Consider the following 20,239-nt stretch of genomic DNA (forward strand, 5'->3'; position numbering starts at 1 on the left):
GGTTTCCATTTAAGAAATTAAAGGTGACCTTCACGTGATCTTCAAACGACTATCCAAGGTCAAACCAATGACACCATCTTATGTGCCCCTCGAAGTCACAAAACTTTTGTCTGAAACATTTTTCTTTAAAATGTCGCGTTTACGAAAAAATCGGGTGAGATCGGGTGGTCTGGGACACCCTGTATACGCGATGTCGGAGTACCGCGCTTGATTCTTCCGCGAGATGACATAAAGCGTCACGACAATGGGGCGGAGGGAGAGGAGAGCAATCTTATTGCGGTCTCGCAACGGTACGTGAGTACTACACCTTTACGAAAATCTGACTCCTCGTCCGAAAGCACAACTATGTTAACTGCCGGACAAAGGATGGTCATTTAAGCTCAGAACCTGAGCTTCCGTGTTCCGGCTCTCCGTGCTTAACGGCGCGTAGCCATGACGCACGGTCGCGTCACGTTTCTTCGCGGTGATTAAAGCGAGAAGCCGTTCGCGCGAACCGACCGAAAATCGGGAATTATCACGCAGAGTGCCGTGGATTTAAAGCGGCCGCTCGCAGCTGGTCGCGACGATTTTCCTCACTCGTTGTTCTCTTTTCTCTCCCTCTCTTTCCCTCTCTCTCATTTTCTCTCTTGTTGCGTCCAAGCGACTCATAAATACATGCATTCACGCGTGGAAAGTCTGAAAAATTGGAAAAACAAGAAGAAAGAAATCAAAGCACCAGACAGATCGTCGCGCTTCAGCCGCGGGGCGTAAATCCAAGAGCCTCGGAAAAATCGTCAAAAAATCGCAAAGCTCAAAAGCGCAACTCGATTCCGCTGCGTCGACGTGGACAATAGATCGAATCGCGACTGCATCGGCGTGAAACTTGCTCCCGACGCTGCCGCTGTTTTCACTCCCGTTTTCCCAGCCGGCGGAGTCCCTTGTCGCGGGCTAACGAGTCGCGTTACATCACCACTGAGCCCTCCGTCGTCGTTCGGCCCGGAAGCAGACGGCGGGTTTGCAATCGACGTTCCCGATGATACGGCTCTTCGTAAATAAGAAAACGCTGCCGTCGCTGCGCGAGAACCGCGATGCTGTCGAGAGCGAGTGCATAAAGCGTGTATCTGCGCCTCTCGCTTCAGGAAACTTGCCTCTGATCTTCTTTATACCTACCTCCCAATCTATCCACTATACCTAGCTACCCTACCCGGTCGCCTACCCGCGAGAATCCGAATAAGATTCGCCCCATCGCGCCCCGCTCGCTGTGCAAACGAGGAGAGACGATTCGCGCGAGACGACGCGAAGGCGAGAGAGCCACCCCACCTACCCCGCCGGGCTGGCTGTCTCGTCGTCGTGGCGCGTTTTATTTCCCCGCCTATTATTCTTCCGGCCTTCCGCGTGACGCGTCTCCTGTTTACGCGGCAGTTTCTCGTAACGAGGATCACGTAGGATAATAAAGTAGCGCGCCTCCCCGCGAGTGTGTATGCGCATGACTCTCCTGCCGTATTTATCGGCGATCGGATCTCGAAGTCCGTAAATTCTCAGGACGGGACAGGAGGATTGAAAGGGAGGGGGCGAGGGGGAAGGAGCGCGACAGGAGAAACTGCTCCCGCGAATATGTTGTGGATTATCGTTACTCGGCCGACGCTGTCCGCCGATCGTCCGCTGTTCGCGCGAATCGAATAATTTTCGGCATTACGTGCGCATCCGTTAAATTACCCCCATTCCCCACCCCCCGCGGATAATCCTTGCCACTCTCGTTCGTCACGCCTCGGCGATTTAAGAGGTGTATTAACGGTCCTTTCTACCTTAACAACTTAATACAAAATTTACCGTAGAACCGTGAGTTTCCCCGGTGGCGGAGAGGGGATACGCGAGCTCTGAGAGCATTTCGCAATGAAAAATAATGGGGTCGTTATTGCATGCAAATTTCGCAAATGCCTTTGCATAAAAGTATCGTTCAATTAGATACGTGTAATGGCGGTCATGCAAGAAAATTGCGACTTTACGTCGAACTCTCCTGCAGTACTCCCTTCCCCACCCTCCTCCCATCTCACCTTCATGTAGCCTGTATTATGCATTATGCAAATTTCACGTAAGAGGTTTAACACCGTTCGAGATTTTGCATTAATGATAGCGGCAGCTGCCCCTTGGTGCTTTACCACGTGTCCGTTACTTAACGGCAAGAGGACAGAAATCAATCGTACGTAATTGCGCGCCTTAAAAGGGGTGTGTAAGAGGCCGGTGGCGCGGCGGCGTATCAGATCGGTTTACTTTCGCCTTGGTAAAATACTTTCTATAACGAATTATACTTTATAATTCATAATAACAGATTAAAGCGCGTGTTTTGAGTACAAGCAATTACAGGGCGTTTTGCGATTTAATGAAATCGTGTTAACGTCAGCGTTGAGAACATGTGTGCGTGTGTGTGTGTGTTTGCGTCTGCGAAACTTGGAAAGACTCGACGAAAACTTGCGTTGCACGTTCTGCATCAAATAAAAATTCTGTTTCATTATAACGCTGAAAGATCATGCGTTGTTTCACATATTTCATTTAGGTTTTCGATGTGTATGAATTTTTACATTAATTTCCCCGCGAACAATTCCCCCCTCCCCGAATCTGACACTTTCGAAACGCAAGTATCGAACGCTCCGAAGATAATACCGGCTATTGAATAACTGCTCTTTCCAATCGCGTATTAATTACACGTTGCGATTGAATGCGCGTTCGCTGCATTCATCGAGGGGCTGTGGCCGGAGGTTGGTATGCGAAACAATGAGTGATCTCACGTTTCAATTTGGTATTTATCGTAAACCATCTGTGTGCTTCCTCACATCGCGAGACTGCCTGCCAGCGGTTTGAACCTTAGAATCGATACACTCTCGGCGTCCATTGTCAAATCTCTCGCGACACACCCATACACAGACACACAACACGAGCACGTGCATACGTGTACACGTGCGCGGGACCGTCTCTATCTATCTTACCCACGTCCCCAACGAAATAAAGCCCGGGCTCTCGGGAGTAAACAGAGAAAAACTTGGGCCGTTATAACTTTGGCGTGTAGCTGTGAAGATGGCGCGTCACCGCCTGCCTCCTAAGCGTTAAACGGCCCAAAAATGACGCTTCCGTCACCATCGAGAAGTCGTGACCCCCTGGTCCTCTCTTTCTCACTCTCTGGGTCAAACTCGCACCCCTCGCGCGAATCGAACAACATGAAAAATTCAAGTTAGAATGAAACGAGCCCGAATGGTGGAGGATGATACGTGGCCTCCGCGGAAATCGATAACGCGAGTGAGACTTTCATCGCGCGCGTCCATACGTCCATATCGAAGGAAAATGATACAATTCGAGTTGCTAATTATAATCGCGATGGAAGATCGTTCAGCTTGTCTTCACCGGGAATGATAATGGAGAACACGTCTTCGCTTATTCCGCGTGAACGCGCTGAAACCCTGATGTGAACGTGTCTCACTTTAACGAAGCTCTGAAAGATTGGCGAGCCTGATAAAAATGCGTTGCGGTGAGAAAATTGCGCTACGAAGTTATTCGCGACGATTGGACGAGAGAAAGGCGGAAAACCAGTGAATGCCTCGGTCGGGGAAACTTCGGGAATGATGCGACCGTTAAGAAGAAATGGTCGAAACTCTTCCGCAGGGAGTCGTCGAATTGTTAATGAACAATATCAATCGTATTTCTCGAATACACGGTGTTTTTTTATGTTTTCTTTTAACGTCGGTATAACAGTTAAATTTCACATCTCGTGCGTCCGCACGGACGGAGATTCGTTACGTCTCGCTTCGCCGAGGAGTTGTACTTTCGCGTATCTGATTAACGTGAGGCACGCGCCTTCGCGGTTTATTCCACATGGTCTGCCAGGTCGAGGCGCCTCTCGAAAAGTCGCAAACTGCAAATTTAATCGGAACGCTCACCCCGAGTTTGATACATACTTGCGGGCTCGCATTTGCATTTCAAATCTGCGGATTTCTTCCCAAGACGGTCCTCCTCTCCTCGTACCTAGCACGTAATCCCACATGTCGTATCTGTTGCGGTGTTTAAGTTACGCGCTCGCACTTAGAATATGCAAAGTGTTCAAAATTAACCGGAATACGTACTGCTACGTCGACCTCGTTTAAAGTCAGAACACACGAAATAAACCCCAGGTCGTCGGGCATACTTAGAGTTTCTTTATGAATGTGTGTGTGTGTGTGCGCCCCTAACAATTATCATAAAGAGAAATAAATAGCCTCGTGATTAATTTTTCGTAATTTTTTTCTAGCACGCGATTCGGGTTATTTATTATATACCTATAAGCTATTCTTTCTGTATCAAACATGCCGAGGGGAAATATTGCGAGAGAATTAACGATTAGAGCTTCCATTAGAGCTCACTTTGGACGACCTATAATTCGTGACAGAATTCGAGTGATAATTTTATGTATCATTTGATACGGAATATTATTTTTCTACTTATTTTTAATTTTTATATATTGCTTTATTTTTGTCTTTCGATATGGAGAGAGTAAATTTTGCTTTATTTTTTATCTATGTTTTTAATGGTAAATTCTCCTTTTACTAGCAAGAAAATAAACGTTATTATACATGAAAAATGTTATGTTAATTTTTGAAAACGGTCCACTGAAATTTTGTTATTTGAACAAGATGAATATATTAAAAATTAATATGTTAACAAAGTGAATATCTTAATTCAACATATACATTATACACTTTTTAACATGTTCTCCATGTTAAAATAACATAAAAATTTCAGTGGACTCTTTTCAATACATAATTTTGTACTTTTAATATATATTCGAAGATTTACTGGTGCAAATACACGTTTCTGAAGGAAATCCTGACTCTGCGTACTTTTTCTTTTATTACAAACAGGAATCTTTTCTAAATCCTGCCGCGAATTACCGATCGTCTGAAATTGGCTCCCGACGCGGCGTTCGCATCACACGGTCGACGGAAGAACATCGTCGGAACAGCGACGAAGTAATATTTGATTAGCGACAATTTGCGAACTCTTTCCGCCACGTCGCGCTCCTGATTTACGACGAAGAGTTAATTAAGATTAACAATGCGAGGCACGCTGATTATCTCTTTGTTGACCCAACATAGTTCCGATTCTCCACGGCTTTCTATTGTTGGCCGTCAACCTACGATTTCTCTCTCTTTCTCTCTCCCCCCTCTCTCCCTCCCGCCCTCTCTCTCTCTTTCTCTCTCTCTCTTGCTCGTTCTCTCTCTCGCTCGCTCTCTCTATTTCATCTGAATAAAAGAGCAGCTATACAGCGTTCGTGCGGATTAATTGAAAAACTCTAGGAAAATAACGTGGTCCCGCGGTCAAATATAAATCGATAATTACGGCGCGCGTCTTAGAGCGCGCGAAAGAGGCGAGGCCCTCCATTCAATAGCGCGAGGGAACTCTCAATGGTGAAACGCGTCGTATTTATACAGTCGCGTCCATGACAAATGGCGAATAATCAAAAACGGAAGTACCCCAAGGGGTATTAATTAAGGGCCGTTATTCGGTTCGCAAGTGCGGGAGCTTAGAAAAAGCGCGAGAGACGATAAGTCCCCGTAATTTATTTCCCTTTGAGATACACGGCGAGCTGAAAGAAAGCGCGCGAACGAACCGTACAATGCGAATAAATTTCATCGAACGAGGGTGAGATATCTTTCTCCCCACCTCCTCCCCTCTTTTCACTCTTTCTCTTCCTCTCTTTCTACATGTATGTGTTTCAGCGCGGGACTAACGCAATTTACCGTGAGATATATGCGAAGGCGTGTATTGAGGGATTTCGATCTTGCAGGTATCGCGGAAATTGAAAAAAAAGAGAGAGAAAAAAAACAAGCGAGACAGAAGAGAAAGAGAGGGATCACGCTCTGTGTTCGATGTACTCACGATCTCCCGCCGCGATCCGGCGCGCGAATCTAACAATAACGCGCGAATAAATATCCGGGTTTTTTCGCGCCTCCCCCCCTCCCCAAAAATAGCTGCGCTATATCGCTTTATATACGAGCTAATCGCGGTATTATACGGCGGTCGCGCGATCACCACGTTCGCGTTTAAGTCGACGAGTTACGAGACCCGAAGAATTCTAAACGGTCTTTCATTGCGCTCTCGGAATTAATTAAATTCGTCCGAGGTTTCTCGCCTCAAGCGTGCGTTAGTCGGAACTAACGACGCGATAATGTAACGCATTCCCCGTAACGGAATTCCCGTTCTGCGGAAGGCGATTTCGTGAAACTCGAGGAACGAAGAGAGCGCGATTCGCGTCTCGCTCGACGATCGAGTGTTTTGTCTCGTTACTCGTTTACCTGGGATTAATCATTTTTAGAGTGCGTCGAACGGGAAGAGCGTTTCCTCCCCAAGCGGGAGATAAAGCGTAGCGTCGCGATAAAGCAACTTGCCGCAAGAAGCGGAAGAGACAATCGGCCGTATTTACGAGATCGTGGTCGCGGTTTTCGCCGCGAAGCCGAGGACAAAATAAGAACGAAACCGTCCCCGTCTTACCGTGGCGAAAGCTGAAATCAAGCTTTTTCTCCGCCGTTCCGCATGGCACCCCCCCCGCGCGCGGGTTCACCCTGTGGCCCGACAAATGAGAGTAGCTACGGGGTGGATAACTTAATGAAAGCCGGTAATTGAAAAAACCCACGCCGGCCGAATTAACGCTAAAAAGAAAGAAAATGGCGGAGGGAGAAGTGTTCTCCTAACCCTCGGCAGACGTCCGAAGTCTTAGAAAAAGAATACCGCCGTTTACTTATCACGCGCCTCCATTAATGAGGTCGTACATTAGATTTCACGCGTCTCCGCGACGCTAATAATAGAAATTCTCCCTCCGCCTCCGCTGTACAAGCCACGAAAGCAACCCAGTTCCGAGTGGAAACGTCGGAACGTACGAGAAGCCGCGTCCGTGCGCGTAGCCAAGAGGCCGGGATAGCAATCGGAGACTCTATTTTCCCTGCGCGGATACGGGCCAGAGAGAACGCGCGGGGGAGCGCGAGAGCGCGTTTTTAGAACGTCAGAGACGTCGAACGCGGCCGAGATGCCGCGAAAAGCGAGAGAGAGGTGCTACCTTCCGGGGTGCGAAATTGCAGTTATCGACTCGTTAAATTGCAGCAAGCGAGAGAGCTCTCCCGAGGCTCGCGTGTAAGCCGGCCGGATAATTCCCCCGGCCGTGCAGAAAACTGTCTTGCCAGCGTGAGAAAAGCTCTGGTCGATAAACCGCGGGCCGTCGCGGCCGCCGAAGATCGCGTTGAAAATAAGCGGTGCCGCGTGCTGCGGATAACGCACGCCGGTTAAATATAGCCGGCCGACGGCGGTGGTGGTCGCCCGCCACTTGGCGCGAACGCCGAGCCGAAATCGCAGAGCGATCGACGCGATCGGCCTTCTCCGTCGTGACGATCGAAGGGCTCGACCGCAGTAAAATTTGCTTCTCCGGTTGCGAAAATGCGAAAAAGAACAAACTCGAACTATATTTGCAAATTTTTCCTATCTCCCCGACTTAATGAAGAATTTAAAATGTCGTCTCGGGTATTATCAATCTTTTGCAATTTTACTTCCTAATTCGATGACCTTCGGGATTAACGTTTCTACGTTTTCGAAACGGTGAATCGAAGCACCGATGTTCTTTGATTACATCTCGCTGCTGTCTCTTCAGGTTGGAATTCCGTCACCGAGCTGAGAGTTATTGTCATCCCTGAATTTTTCTGGCATTAATGATCGAATGTGACAATTTCACTCTCCTTCGCATGCATATGTGTTCAGGCTGTTACACGGAGTTCATTCGCGAAAATCGGATTTTGCGTGAACTCACCTGCCATTCGGGTGAAACTTATTTGGGGACGAAAGGACGGATGCGACGTTTCGTCGCTGAATGGTCTATGTCAATGGCGGCTCATGCGATAGTTCCGCTCGATCCGCTGTGCGGTCGAATGGAAAACGACCGAAAGTGCAATTTCCTATTGATATTTTTTTCCACGAAACCCGATTATTCAAATTAGACGTCGACCTCAAGGAGGAGGAAAGGAGGAAGGAGGAAAAGAGAAAAACGGAGGAAAGGGCGATCCGGAGATCTGAAAGTAGCTTGAGGAAAAAATCTGTTTTCGACGTGAACGACGTACGACTTGGCGACGGCTCTCGGCGTTGTCTACGCGAGCCTGAGTTTACGTATTTCACTGGTATGCGCTTTCCGTTTTCGTTGATAAGAAAATAACCGTCCGAACTTGCGCCATTTGGCGCAATATCGTTCGCCGCAGCAATTCGCAGCTGGCCACCGCGGATCGAACGGGGAAATATCCGCCGATCCGGCCCCGACAGAATGCATATTAATGCTGACATTAAACAGGACATTAAACAGGAACGATTATTAAATGGTCCTCGTTACATGTATCATGTCGTCCTGTTTCTATAAAACGAATAATTGGAAATCAGCCATCGAATTCATTATTGCGCGCTTTGGGGAAAACAATATCGCACCGTTAATTGTCATAGTGCGAGCGAGCGAGCTACTTTAGCTCGGACTTTTTCCCCCGATTCGTTTGAGTGCCTATCGACACGCAGATCATAAACATCGACAATGATTGCGATATCCCTGACAGAGATCGCTAACACCGACGTAGTCGGTCGAAGCGAATTTTCCTCTCCAACTTGGCACCGAATCGTCGTTTCTCACGACGTCTTCAAGATCTATTCGTCGGCTACGCGTGCCGAGATAAATAATTATTATTGACACGCGCCACAAGATACAATGAATTAATTATACGTCTATGTAGCAGACGCCTCCGCGAGGAACATGAGCCGGCAACGAGCTACAAATCATAGATCGAACTCTCGTCATCGGATCAGTCCACTACACGTTAGAGCGAAAAATTATGTTCGAAACTTCAACACGTTATATTCGAATAATAAAATTTTTTAATGTAAAATTTCAAACACTAATAGATATAGTAAATAGTATTTATTTCTGAATGTCTTAAAGGATGTAATTTTATTCATATGCTGTTACATATCACGGCAAAATTTGCATTCATTTTGAAAGGAATTAAAATAAAGTTGATGAGATTTGTTGCCTGTTACTTATGTTTCTTTTTTCGTTCACTTTGTTTTCAACTAGACAAGTATCAATCTTAAGATTGAATTAAAGATACTCACCCGAACAACACGTGTGTCTAAAAGATATCTCAAAGACGACCTTATACGTCTTAAGACGTCTTCATGTAATCTGGATTAAACCGATACCCTCCAATTGCACAGCATTTTATAGCACTCTCCAAAATTAGTTTTATTATCGGCTTCGATATTTCGAAACTTCGAATAATTCGACTTCCAACCTTCGAACTCCGTCCTCAAACGAGGTCGAATAGTTATACCGAAATTTCGAAGCTTCGAACATGTCGAATACCCTACCCACGTATCGACGAGTCATCGATAAACTTCGCGACAACTCGGCCACGCGTGCACAAGGGAGAGAGCGAAATTGTCGCGTCCGATCGCGAATAAATTGCAAAACCTCGGGAACAACGCGGCCACGTCGGAACGAGGAAGAATCACATCCGCGCGAGCGGCGTGTCCGCTTCGAAAATTCGCGGGAAACACGAGACACGTACATACACACGTATCCGACGTCCGACACGGCGAGGACACGCTCGAAATTTTCCCGGAGGGCGATCCGCGCGCGTCAGCCTTCGCGTATATTCCGCCGGCTGCGTTTTTCGCCGTCGGATCGTTCGCCGAAAACGAGCCGCCGGAAATCGAAGGTCCTCCCGAGGCTAAGTATAGCTCTCGCGCGCGTCGTGCGCGAGTCTGGCGAGTGACGTCGAGGTGGAGAAGTGTCAGTACGCTGGATCCCGTGTGGACCGAGCGATTCCAGAAGCGCGGCGATCCGTCCACGCGCCGCCCTCGACCATTGTAGTAGCGTGTGCGCGCGCACCGGAAGCGCGTCTTTTGTTCGCGACAAGTGCCAAATACCTTCCGCCCTATAGTCGTTGCCACTGTCATTGTCTCTCTGTTGTTGTTGTTGTTGGCGCGTGCCGTCGTCGCGGATGGATCGATAGCGGGCGCCCCCGTGAACAGCGCGAGCCGCCGACGGATCGCGGATCGAACTCGCGATCAGTCAGCGTACCGCCGGATCATCAGCAGGGTGTCCCGACATTCGCATCGTGACAGTGTACCCGAGCCGGATAACGCTCGCGCTCCGACGGACTCGCACACGAACACGGGTATTTGAATTTTGCACTCATTTTTTTTTTCATCCGTCTCCCTTTTCACGCGTAAAATTTTTTCTCGCAAGCACTTGTCTTTTTTTTTCTGCGGGCACGATTCGGGGGCGGATCGCTCGTGCCAAGCGGGTAAGGGAAGGACGATGGATAAGATAGGCCGATTTTGAACCCCCGGAGTGGCAAATAAAAATAGTATCTTTTTCGTTCGTAGTTTTTGCGCCGTTGAATCTGACTCTGACTTCTGAAACATTTTCATTTGTCGGGAGACAAATTAAAATCGACATTATCATTCTTATATATTCAATAGCTTCGCATGCTGATTTTAACATTTTCCCGACAAATTAAAATTTTTTATAGGTCGAAATCAAATTCAGTAGTTCAAAGATACAAAAAAAGAAACATGCCGTTTCCACTTGCCGCTCCGGGAGCCGAAATCGGTCCATTTTATCCGTCGTCCTTTCCTTCGCTTTTAATTCCGCGAGCAATGAAAATTGTCTACGCGTGACCGAGCTACGCTAGCGGAGATCGCGCGGAAAATCGAGAAGCGTATCGATCCCTCTCTTTCTCTCTTGCTAGTAAAAACAAGCGGATAGAGATAGTTCGGGAGAAGAGAATAATCGTAAAAAAGGGGACGGTACTCCGACGAGTCCTCGAGTCGCGGAACAAGGGTGTCTCCCGGTCTCTCGAAGCTCGCGCCTAACTCGGATTACTTTGAAGCACATTTTCAATGGGGTACGTAGCCTCCTTCCTTCCCCCCGTCCTCCCCCGTATTTCGACGGCGAAATACGGAGACACGCTCGCGCGCATCCTTAATGTCGCTGAATGTCTGGCTGAATGAAATTAGGGAGATTCATCCCGTTCGTTTACATCAGCGAGAGCGCACGAGAGATTACGCGACATTAGTCGCCACACAAATTACACGCTGCGCATTCTCTCTCTTTCTCTCTCTCTGTCTCTCTCCCTCCCTCTCCCTCCGTGGTCGGGGAAATTATTCGACAGTGCCCGTCGCTCTATGAGCAATTTAGGATTTGTTGATTAGACGCAAGTGCACAGCAGGTCCCCGCGATCACTCAGGATCTAGACCGGCCATTAGATCGGACCGAATTTAGGGTCTGACCGTGTGGTAATTCAAGAACGTGGACTTATCCGCTAATTTATACGCGTGGCAAAACACCTCTCTTCCACCTCTGTCCCCCCTCGTTTTAACGTGCGTCCTGGTTGCAAAAATCCAGCTTGGACGCGCTTGGTTAATTGCGCCAACACGACGCGTGATAAAACAAATTTTGAATAATTCCAAATAAATATATATCTTTCAACATACGACTATATAGAAAATAAAATATTAATAAAGAACCATTTTCAGACGCGCGAAGTGTCGCTCGACCAACGATCGGCGTTATTAATTTCTTTGAATTTTAACGAATGACGCGATCGGCTGAATGAATAAAAAACACGTTACGAGGGCAGAGGTGAAATCGAATAAAGCGGCATATGGAAGCAACGAACCCCGTCGGTGTTATTTCGCGAACCTTTCGGATGGTAATAGATGACAAATTTAGATCTCCATGGTGAATATCGCGGGGCGTTCAATTACGACACGTATCTCTCTATGAATGTAGACGAGAAAAGGGGTCTCGAAACTGCTGCTACGCTCCCCTTTTCGAAATGTCGGCCGCAAATTTTGCCACGCGCGCGCGCGGGCCCGTCGCGCTCTCAGGCACAAAGGAAACAGCTGAATCATTCGGCGACGCTGTTTATTCCACTCCGCGAGAATAATGATGCGCCACGTGCAGCCGCATTTCGCGAGCGCATGACACTCGGAAATTCCGCATTACGCGACGCGCTCGCGTCTCGCTTTAAGTGCTCGGGCAAAAAGCCGCCTGCAAATCTAATATCCGCGCGCGACAGAAAAATCCAATAGACGCGATGGAGCTTCTAAGACGCTTCTGTCCTGGTTTCTTATGGGATTCGTCAAGTTCCCGCTACATTTTCATCGTGCGCTCAACACGACGTAGACGCGAACGTTCTCTCGTCTCACTATTTCTCACTCGCTGTTGGCATCGACGTAAAAAGACCTATCCGAATTTCTTGGAATGAAATCTCACTCGGAATATAAAGCGTCTACCGAGTCATTCGAGTGACTTTTCGTTCGTTTAGAGCAAATTCTCCACTCTGAATCGCCGAGTGAATACTTTCTCTCGAAATTGAAGAGTGAATCTGATGTACTTGAGAACTATAGATGTAAACAGAGGAGCGACACTGAGTTCGACATATCGATAGTCGTTAAATATATATCGAAAAACAACCATCTTTTTTTCTACGATAATACTTAAGCTGGTATTCGTAGCCAAATCTTATATTTAAGATCGTTTTAAGTTTATTTTCAGACGCTTCATAGCCAGTAAAATAAGTCGCACGGCATCTAGAAATGAACCTAAGACGAACTTAAATATAAGATCTGACTGTGAATTGACTTTAGAGCAAACGTGTAAGGAAGTGAAAGAAGGAAGATGGGTGAGAAACGTTAGATTAGGTTGCAAGAGGGAGGGTAACTTCAATAATTAGTCTGAGTAAGAATACTCTTCCCATATTTTATAGCTACTCGTTATAACTCGGCACATTAAAAAAAGGATTCTTTTTTAGTCATGATGTACTAAAATTGTAACGGAAGTAGTATAATTCTGAGGAAACATGACTCCCAGGTCGTATGACAGACAGCCGATCGAACCGATCTTACCCAATGTCGCTTCTTCATTTATATCCAGGACTCTAATGTATTCTACCGCCAGAGGAACATATTCACTCCGACCGATTGAAATATTTGCCTATATGGAGCCAGAATCCACTAAAAGCTTGAATGAAACATTCATTATCACGATCTCGAATAGCGATATTTTCACTGTCGCTTTGAGCGAAGATACTGTTACTTTTCGTTTGTTACGAATGAGCTTTCACTCCAGGAAATTTAGAGGGAGACCGCGAGACAAAAGGTACGCCGCGTATAATTCTTCCCTCGATCACCGAAAACTCCTCGGTGTGTTGCGCGAAAGCACGTCGTACCTCGCACGGTTCAAGAGCCGAAATCGTTATAATGACAGCAAGGATAAAGGAACGCCTCTCGTTACGATCGTTGTCATTATCATTACAAAAGATTGCCGCGAGGAGGCACGGCGGGATCGTCAGCCGCATTATTCACGATGTTCCCCGCAGATGAGGGTCGGCGCGCGAGAATACACCGGGGGCCAATGTGAATTCTTTCGGAAGACCGGAAAATCTCCGTTGATCCCGTGCGAAATATGATCGCGCAATTAAAGTGAGCCGAAGGCGCGGGGATTGAAATAATGGAGGCGGGAGTCTCTCTTTCTCTCTCTCTCTCTCTCTCTCGGTTGCTCGCTTCCTCGCCCGGCGGGCTCGGTAAAGTTTCGAGGTTCACACAGTCGAAGTGTCAGAATTAGCATCCCGTTTCATCCTCGCGGCAACGCCCATGAAAGTTGTTAATACAATCGCTACTCGCTGCCTGTTGCATCGTCGACACATACAGGGAGGCAGGAAGGGGAGAGAGAGAGAGAGAGGAAGAGATCGATAGATAGAGGAAAAGAGAGAGAGAGAGAGAGAGAGAGAGAGAGAGAGAAAAGGGGGGGGGCGGGTAGAGACTTCGCTTCAAGATCCAACAAGTGGTTCGTCTAACGGTAACAATGTTTCCTAATGCACTAGCTCCTCGTCATTGTGTCGGCTCGGAAGCGCGATCGGTCCTCGCGGCGACCTTCGACGTCAGCGATGTGCGCCGGAGAGACTTGCGAAAGCCAAAACGAATTTGGCTCAACTTCTGGCTACGCGTAAAGCTCCGCCGAAGCTCCGCCGAACAATATCATCGAACGCTCCTCTCGCGCACGATGTTCGCCCGTCCGCGTGCGTGCGCACGTATTTACGCGGCTGCGATCAGCGTTATTTAAATTTATCCATCGGCTTCGTGTGCTCGCTGAGCCAGTACACCGTGGATCTCCGCGTCACGATAATTTCGTCGATCGCAATGGATCGCTATTAAGATTCTTCCCCCGTCCCTTTTCTTAATTACCGTTCATACTAATTTCTTTAACCGCGAATCTCGGACGATCTCGGGAATATCACGGCACGTGGGGGAATTTGTAAAATATAGACGAAGTGTAGTTTTCGCTTTGTTGGAAACGCGGCTGAAACTGAGACGTATATTTGATTCTTACTTGACGTGAGACCGAGATTTAACGAGAGAAGATAAAAGTGACAATTTCTAGCAGAATCACATGGTCATAAATACTGTGACGCGGTCGACGGCTTCACGCTAGAAATTTAGGAGCTCGGAATCTTTCGTTCGTGTAAAGACGTCCCGAAATATTAATGAAGGTCCGCAACTTTTATTAGCCGGGACCCGGATATCAGCGCGGTGACGGACGAACGTTTGCGTCGGCGGTTGCCGTTGGGACGACAAACCGCTGGATGCTTTACGAGGCCAGACGCCTGAAATAAGCCCGCGGAATTAGACCCGACATTGATCGAACACCTTCGTGCCGGGGAACGAAATGATGTAGAGAACTCTGCGAGTTTTTATATAATTTCTAGATTCCTTCCTTCGCCTCCTCGGCCTCGTAAAGCCCTCTCTCTCTCTCTCTCGCTCATTCGCTTTCAGTATTAAATTGAGCGGCTTGATACATGCGATTTGCAAAATTCGCGCGATAAATAAGCACGTTTGCGCATAAGTTGATTAAACGCGAATTCAACAAATATATTTAATAAATATACAATAAATATGCAAACTGTAAATATGTAACAGCTAAATATCAGAAATAATTTATGGCTTTAAAACGGCCAACGCGAAATTTCATATTTTCGTCCGACTATTTATACGGTCCACACACAGTTGACAGGTTGTTCAAATTAGTTTTGATTAATCGAGAATACGAATTTATTCTTCAACGTAGCGATCGGATACTCATCGGATGCTGACGCCAGCGATATCGCGAGCGTAATTTTTGCCTCGTACCATAACGCTAAATAAAACATTACCGTCGCGTTAATCGTGCGAGATTATCTCACCTACACTTCTACTATTATTACTATTACTACCGACCGCCGTTACTACCACTGCTGCACATCCTGCCGCGAGCGCGATAATTAATTCCTGGATCGCATGGATAATCATCCGCTCATTAGCGACGTTCAAATAATTATTACGGCTGCCACGGTTTTCGATCTGTAATATTCCTCGTTTCGATTTCGACGTTGTAATTCGCCCTGTAATACATCACGATCTAATACTATTAAGCGCCATGGCGCGTCCCGGTTGGCTCGCGCCGAACTATTTCCACCGTAGATAAATTTCGGCAATTAGTCGGGCGACGTGTTTGTCGCAGCGTGGATTTTCAGAGCGCACGGATATTCGAATCCCCCCGGCGATGCCATTTGTATAATCGCGTTTTATATCCGCTTATTTAAAACAAAAAGAAAATCCCCTCGATGAGTGAAATAATAAATAAAGCTACACGGTTTTTATCCTCGCCACTCTACCCACCGGGAGGGGGGAGGAGGATGGGGAGGACGCCCGGCAAAAAATATCGCGGGCTTTGCGAACACCGCGCCGAGGAAATATCGATCGCAAATTTATAATTCGGGACAAAGCCCGAAATGAAACCGCCCGGAAAACTCGATCGGAACCCGCCCGCGCCGCGAACCCTCGGCTATCGCCTGCTTCAGCGGCGGGGGGGAGTTATAATTCCGTTTAATTCACGGAGCGTGAGGTGCTCGTAGGGTTTGCCCTCTGAGTTCACCCGTCTCTTTACCACCAAATTTACACGGATGATGCATCGCGCCTTAAAATAGAGGTGCAACGACTCCAACGGAGATCTTGACATTGTCTTGGCAGCCGCGAAACGACGCGTTTACGTCCGTCGTAGAAAAAAAAAAANAGTTATAATTCCGTTTAATTCACGGAGCGTGAGGTGCTCGTAGGGTTTGCCCTCTGAGTTCACCCGTCTCTTTACCACCAAATTTACACGGATGATGCATCGCGCCTTAAAATAGAGGTGCAACGACTCCAACGGAGATCTTGACATTGTCTTGGCAGCCGCGAAACGACGCGTTTACGTCCGTCGTAGAAAAAAAAAAAGAATAGCAAGCGGAGAGTGGTTGAGGGGTGAGGGGATGGGTTCAGTCGGCTCCAAAAATCAAGGCTTTAATTGCCGGATGCGCGCACTCACACAATCGCGCTAATTAGCGATATAATGAATTAACGATTTTACAGGCAAAATATACGCGCTATGCAAATAAGCGCGTCGCTATTAATAAAATAATTCAGTCGGCGGCATTTAAAATGGACTAAAAGTGTTGTCGTATGTGTGTATTGTGAATATATGTATCAATATTGCCGGTAATTCCCGTTGTTCTTCGCTGGGATTCCGACGCATTTCCTACGCTCTCTCCGCTGGGAATTATGTTACTATAAGCGTATAGATATCGACCCGATCATATGACTGACACAAGGAAACCGGCCACCGCTGTCCTCTCAATCGCTCAGCGCGCGTGGCTGAGTGAATAAGATTTTGGCATTCGAACCCGGAATGACGGCCAGAATTTCAAGTCGATTTTATTAAAATCTATTTATTAACTATGACCAACTATTATAATGACGAGTTAAAATGACGCGGAGTAACGAAAAAAAACGTCGTAGGAGTAGTCTTCTCAGATTTTCGTAGGATGACGCGCGAACACGAAAAGTGTATTTATAAAGCGTTCGTTCTCAAATACATATTACCAAACCTAGTTTTTAGCTATGGCAACTAATTTTTTTTCCCGTACACAACTGTATATTATATACTATATACAATATTATGTACAGTATACGGTACTAAATAATTTGATTGCAGTAACCAAACAATTTAGTTGAAACTATTTAACCAAATTTTGATAATTCTTACCAAATCCTTCTTTCAATGCACATCGAAAATTGTGGGAATATAGAACAACGACTGAACGCGCGTGTATATAAAATAGCGAACTTGGTAATATTTGTGTATTTCCATTTTCCAGACAGAAATGAAATACTAATAGGTCCATAGATCGTTATTCGATGCAAAATGGCGCTTGCACTTTATTAAGACGCAGCCGAATGCTACTGTAGGAACACTGCTGTTACGGACACAGACGGTTCTCCCTCTCTTCCTCTCCTCCCATTTCGCGACATCTACCTGTGCGGTAAAGAACGGAGCCGACTGAGAGTAGGTTCTTTCGCATTTACAGGCATGGAGCAGTTCGAGCAGCTGCTAACCTGCGCGATCTGCCTGGATCGATACAGAAATCCGAAGCTCTTACCATGCCAGCACAGCTTTTGTATGGAGCCGTGCATGGACGGCCTCGTCGATTACGTTCGTCGACAGGTCAAGTGTCCGGAATGTCGCGCCGAACATCGTATACCGTACCAAGTAAGTCGCTGGGGATTTTTACGTCGTACTAATCATGTTACTTTCTCACGACATATAACACTTAAAGGAGAAGGTAGTATTATAGCCCCATTTTGTGCAATAACTTCGTTAATAATTAATACTTTTAATTGAAAATCTAAGGATTATATTCGTTAAAGTGTTGTTCAATCGATCATAGAATCAAAATTATGAGATATTTATTATTTAAGACGTTATTTATAAAAATGTGGCACTACATAATGGGAAGAAGAACAAGAATGGTAATGAGGCCTCTTGCTAAAATAGATTTAAAAAATTGGTTTTATTTTAGGAACACAATCTTTTGTTACAAATTTATAAATTTATTCAAAATAAACTTTCTTAGGAGGAACAACAATGAATATAACCGTGAATTTTTCGTATGAATGCTAACTTGCTTGTCAGAAAGTAGATACAAACTGTCAAAAGGACAATTTCTACAAAACAAAAATAGACTTGTAAACTTGAATTATTAACTTATCGGATAACTATTTCGAAATGAAAACTTGGAAAAACAGGCTGTGTGAAATCTATTTTAGCGGAGGGCCAAAGTAGCAAAAAATGTCATGCTATTGTTTAACTGTGCATAACTCGAAATGTGTACAACGGAATAAAATGTTAAATAACGAACAAACACTCAGGTGTAGATATATTCGTGTAATAATACGCCCAAGTTTAGGAAGAATGAGAAAATATGTAAATAAATAAATACTAAGGCACTTTGAAAACGTTTCGGAATGTTCGGAAATAAAAACGCGTTATAATTAATGCCGGCTATTGTGTATTGGCATATTAACACCACTGTATAACGGGCTACTAAACAAATAATTCCATCAACATAATCTACACAATATCCATGATATTACCTTCTTCTCCAATAACAACGAGAGTACAACATGGTAACACCGAAAAATAACATGTTTTTCTGGTGGGAAAATGATCCGAAGAATGATCTTTCACCACATCGCCCGAACATTGCGTCGCCCGGTGAGCCGGTTAATTACGTACGAAAAGGTTACGTCGGTTCGGCGAAAAACAATATTTCACGACCGCGCAAAATCTATACAGGACACATTTGCGCAAGCTGCCGCGGCTCGTTCGTCCTGGCACGGCTTCTCCGGGGATCGCGCGTCGCCTTGTCGCGTTTATGCCTTTAATAAGGTCGCGGTAATGTCGGCCCGCATAATAACGCGAATAGCTAAAGAGAAAGAGAGAGAAAGAGAGATAGGAAAGTAGAAGGAGAAGGACGGAAAAAAAGAAAATCGATCTATCTTCCGCCACGCGAATCGAACATCCTCTCTCACTCTTTCTCTCCGCGCGCGGCCCCGCAGGATGCGGCGTGCCGTTGTGTGTGCAAGCTCATCTTTATTCAACGACGAATCCAACAACGCGGGAGGACTCTCATTAAGCGGCGAGTTTCGGGCTAATGTCATCTTCGAGCGGTTCGATCTGCGCGCGCTCTGTTTTTCTGGAATAATCAAACGCGGTTATGTTCCCGGTCGCGCCGAATACCAAAAACCGTTTTCGCTCACGCGCGCTGTTACGTCGCGCGCGACAGATCGCCCCGGGCTATGTATTTTCCGAGGAATCAAAGAACAGCCGGGAAAACAGTTTGCGCCGACACAACTCGGTTAACTCGCTGACGTTACGTCGGATTTCCGGCGCGCGCTAGCAGTAGGGAGGAGGAATTCGCGCTGTGCCCGACCGGTATAATTAATTCGCGCCGTTATTCAGGGCATCGCGCTGATTCTGGCTCATTAATGAACGGCGCGAGCTAGTAATATTTCCCGCTGTTGTTCACAGGGCGTGCAGGCCTTCCCGACCAACGTGACTCTGCAACGCTTCCTGGAGCTGCATATCGAAATCACGGGCGAGCTGCCGGACCCGACCAGCGGCCAGACGATGGAACGCTGCGGCGTCTGTTCCGAGAAGAGCTACTGCGCCCTATGCGTACACTGCGAGAAGAAATGCTGTCCCGAGTGCAAGGACGCGCACATGGACATCCTGAGGCGCGAAATCACGCGCATCAATTCCCAGGTATCCCGGCGATAAGTGAACGTAGGGCGCGAGATTTTCGTTATTTGGCGTAGACTCGGCGCGCTGAACTCGGCGGGTGATTTGAACACGGGTAGACTTTTATATTCGCGCGTTCGCGATCGTACTCGTCTCTAAATTCGTCTTTCCTCGTGCGAAATAAGTATTTTGTGGATATTTAGTCCGGAAAGCCGCGGGGAACTCGGGAAGATCGAGGCGTGACAGCGGCGAAATAGTTTGGATCGCGATTTACGAGAGAAAAGGAAAATCGGGAAAATATCGGGAGGGTAATAAGAAAATACTGACGAGGGAGGATCCGGAAGTGTCCCTCGCTGATTTTCACGAGCCTTGGGTATGTGTAGAGAGGCCAAAAATAAAAGACATGTGTCTTTTATAAGCGTTTCCTCACGTGTTTAGACGTTGAAGCAATCCTTCGAAGCCAACTCGCGGGCTTTGCGGCACGTCCGACACAGCGTGTTTGCATCTACTTAAAGTGTGGTATTTATTTGTATATATTTCAAGAATGTAATTTGA

At 46.6% G+C, this 20,239-nt stretch overlaps 1 protein-coding gene across 7 annotated transcripts in view; it reads left to right on the forward strand.

Annotated features, from left to right (window-relative positions):
* LOC106746194 (serine-rich adhesin for platelets) overlaps positions 1-20,239 on the forward strand; it is an 84,533-nt gene that overhangs the window by 12,665 nt on the left and 51,629 nt on the right. For 4 of the 7 annotated variants that reach the window (XM_014622492.1, XM_014622486.1, XM_014622487.1 and 1 more), the window contains exons 3-4: positions 17,472-17,653; positions 19,475-19,708. In XM_014622492.1, coding sequence (XP_014477978.1) covers positions 17,474-17,653; positions 19,475-19,708 — 414 coding nt within the window. In that variant the 5' untranslated portion in view covers positions 17,472-17,473. Of the gene's footprint in view, positions 1-10,103; positions 10,203-10,778; positions 10,935-17,453; positions 17,654-19,474; positions 19,709-20,239 lie in introns of those variants that run through there. The other 3 variants (XM_014622491.1, XM_014622490.1, XM_014622489.1) reach the window with 3 other exon arrangements.

The sequence above is a fragment of the Dinoponera quadriceps genome, unplaced genomic scaffold (genome assembly GCF_001313825.1).
Source record: "Dinoponera quadriceps isolate SergipeBrazil2010 unplaced genomic scaffold, ASM131382v1 scaffold566, whole genome shotgun sequence".
Lineage (NCBI taxonomy): Eukaryota > Metazoa > Arthropoda > Insecta > Hymenoptera > Formicidae > Dinoponera > Dinoponera quadriceps.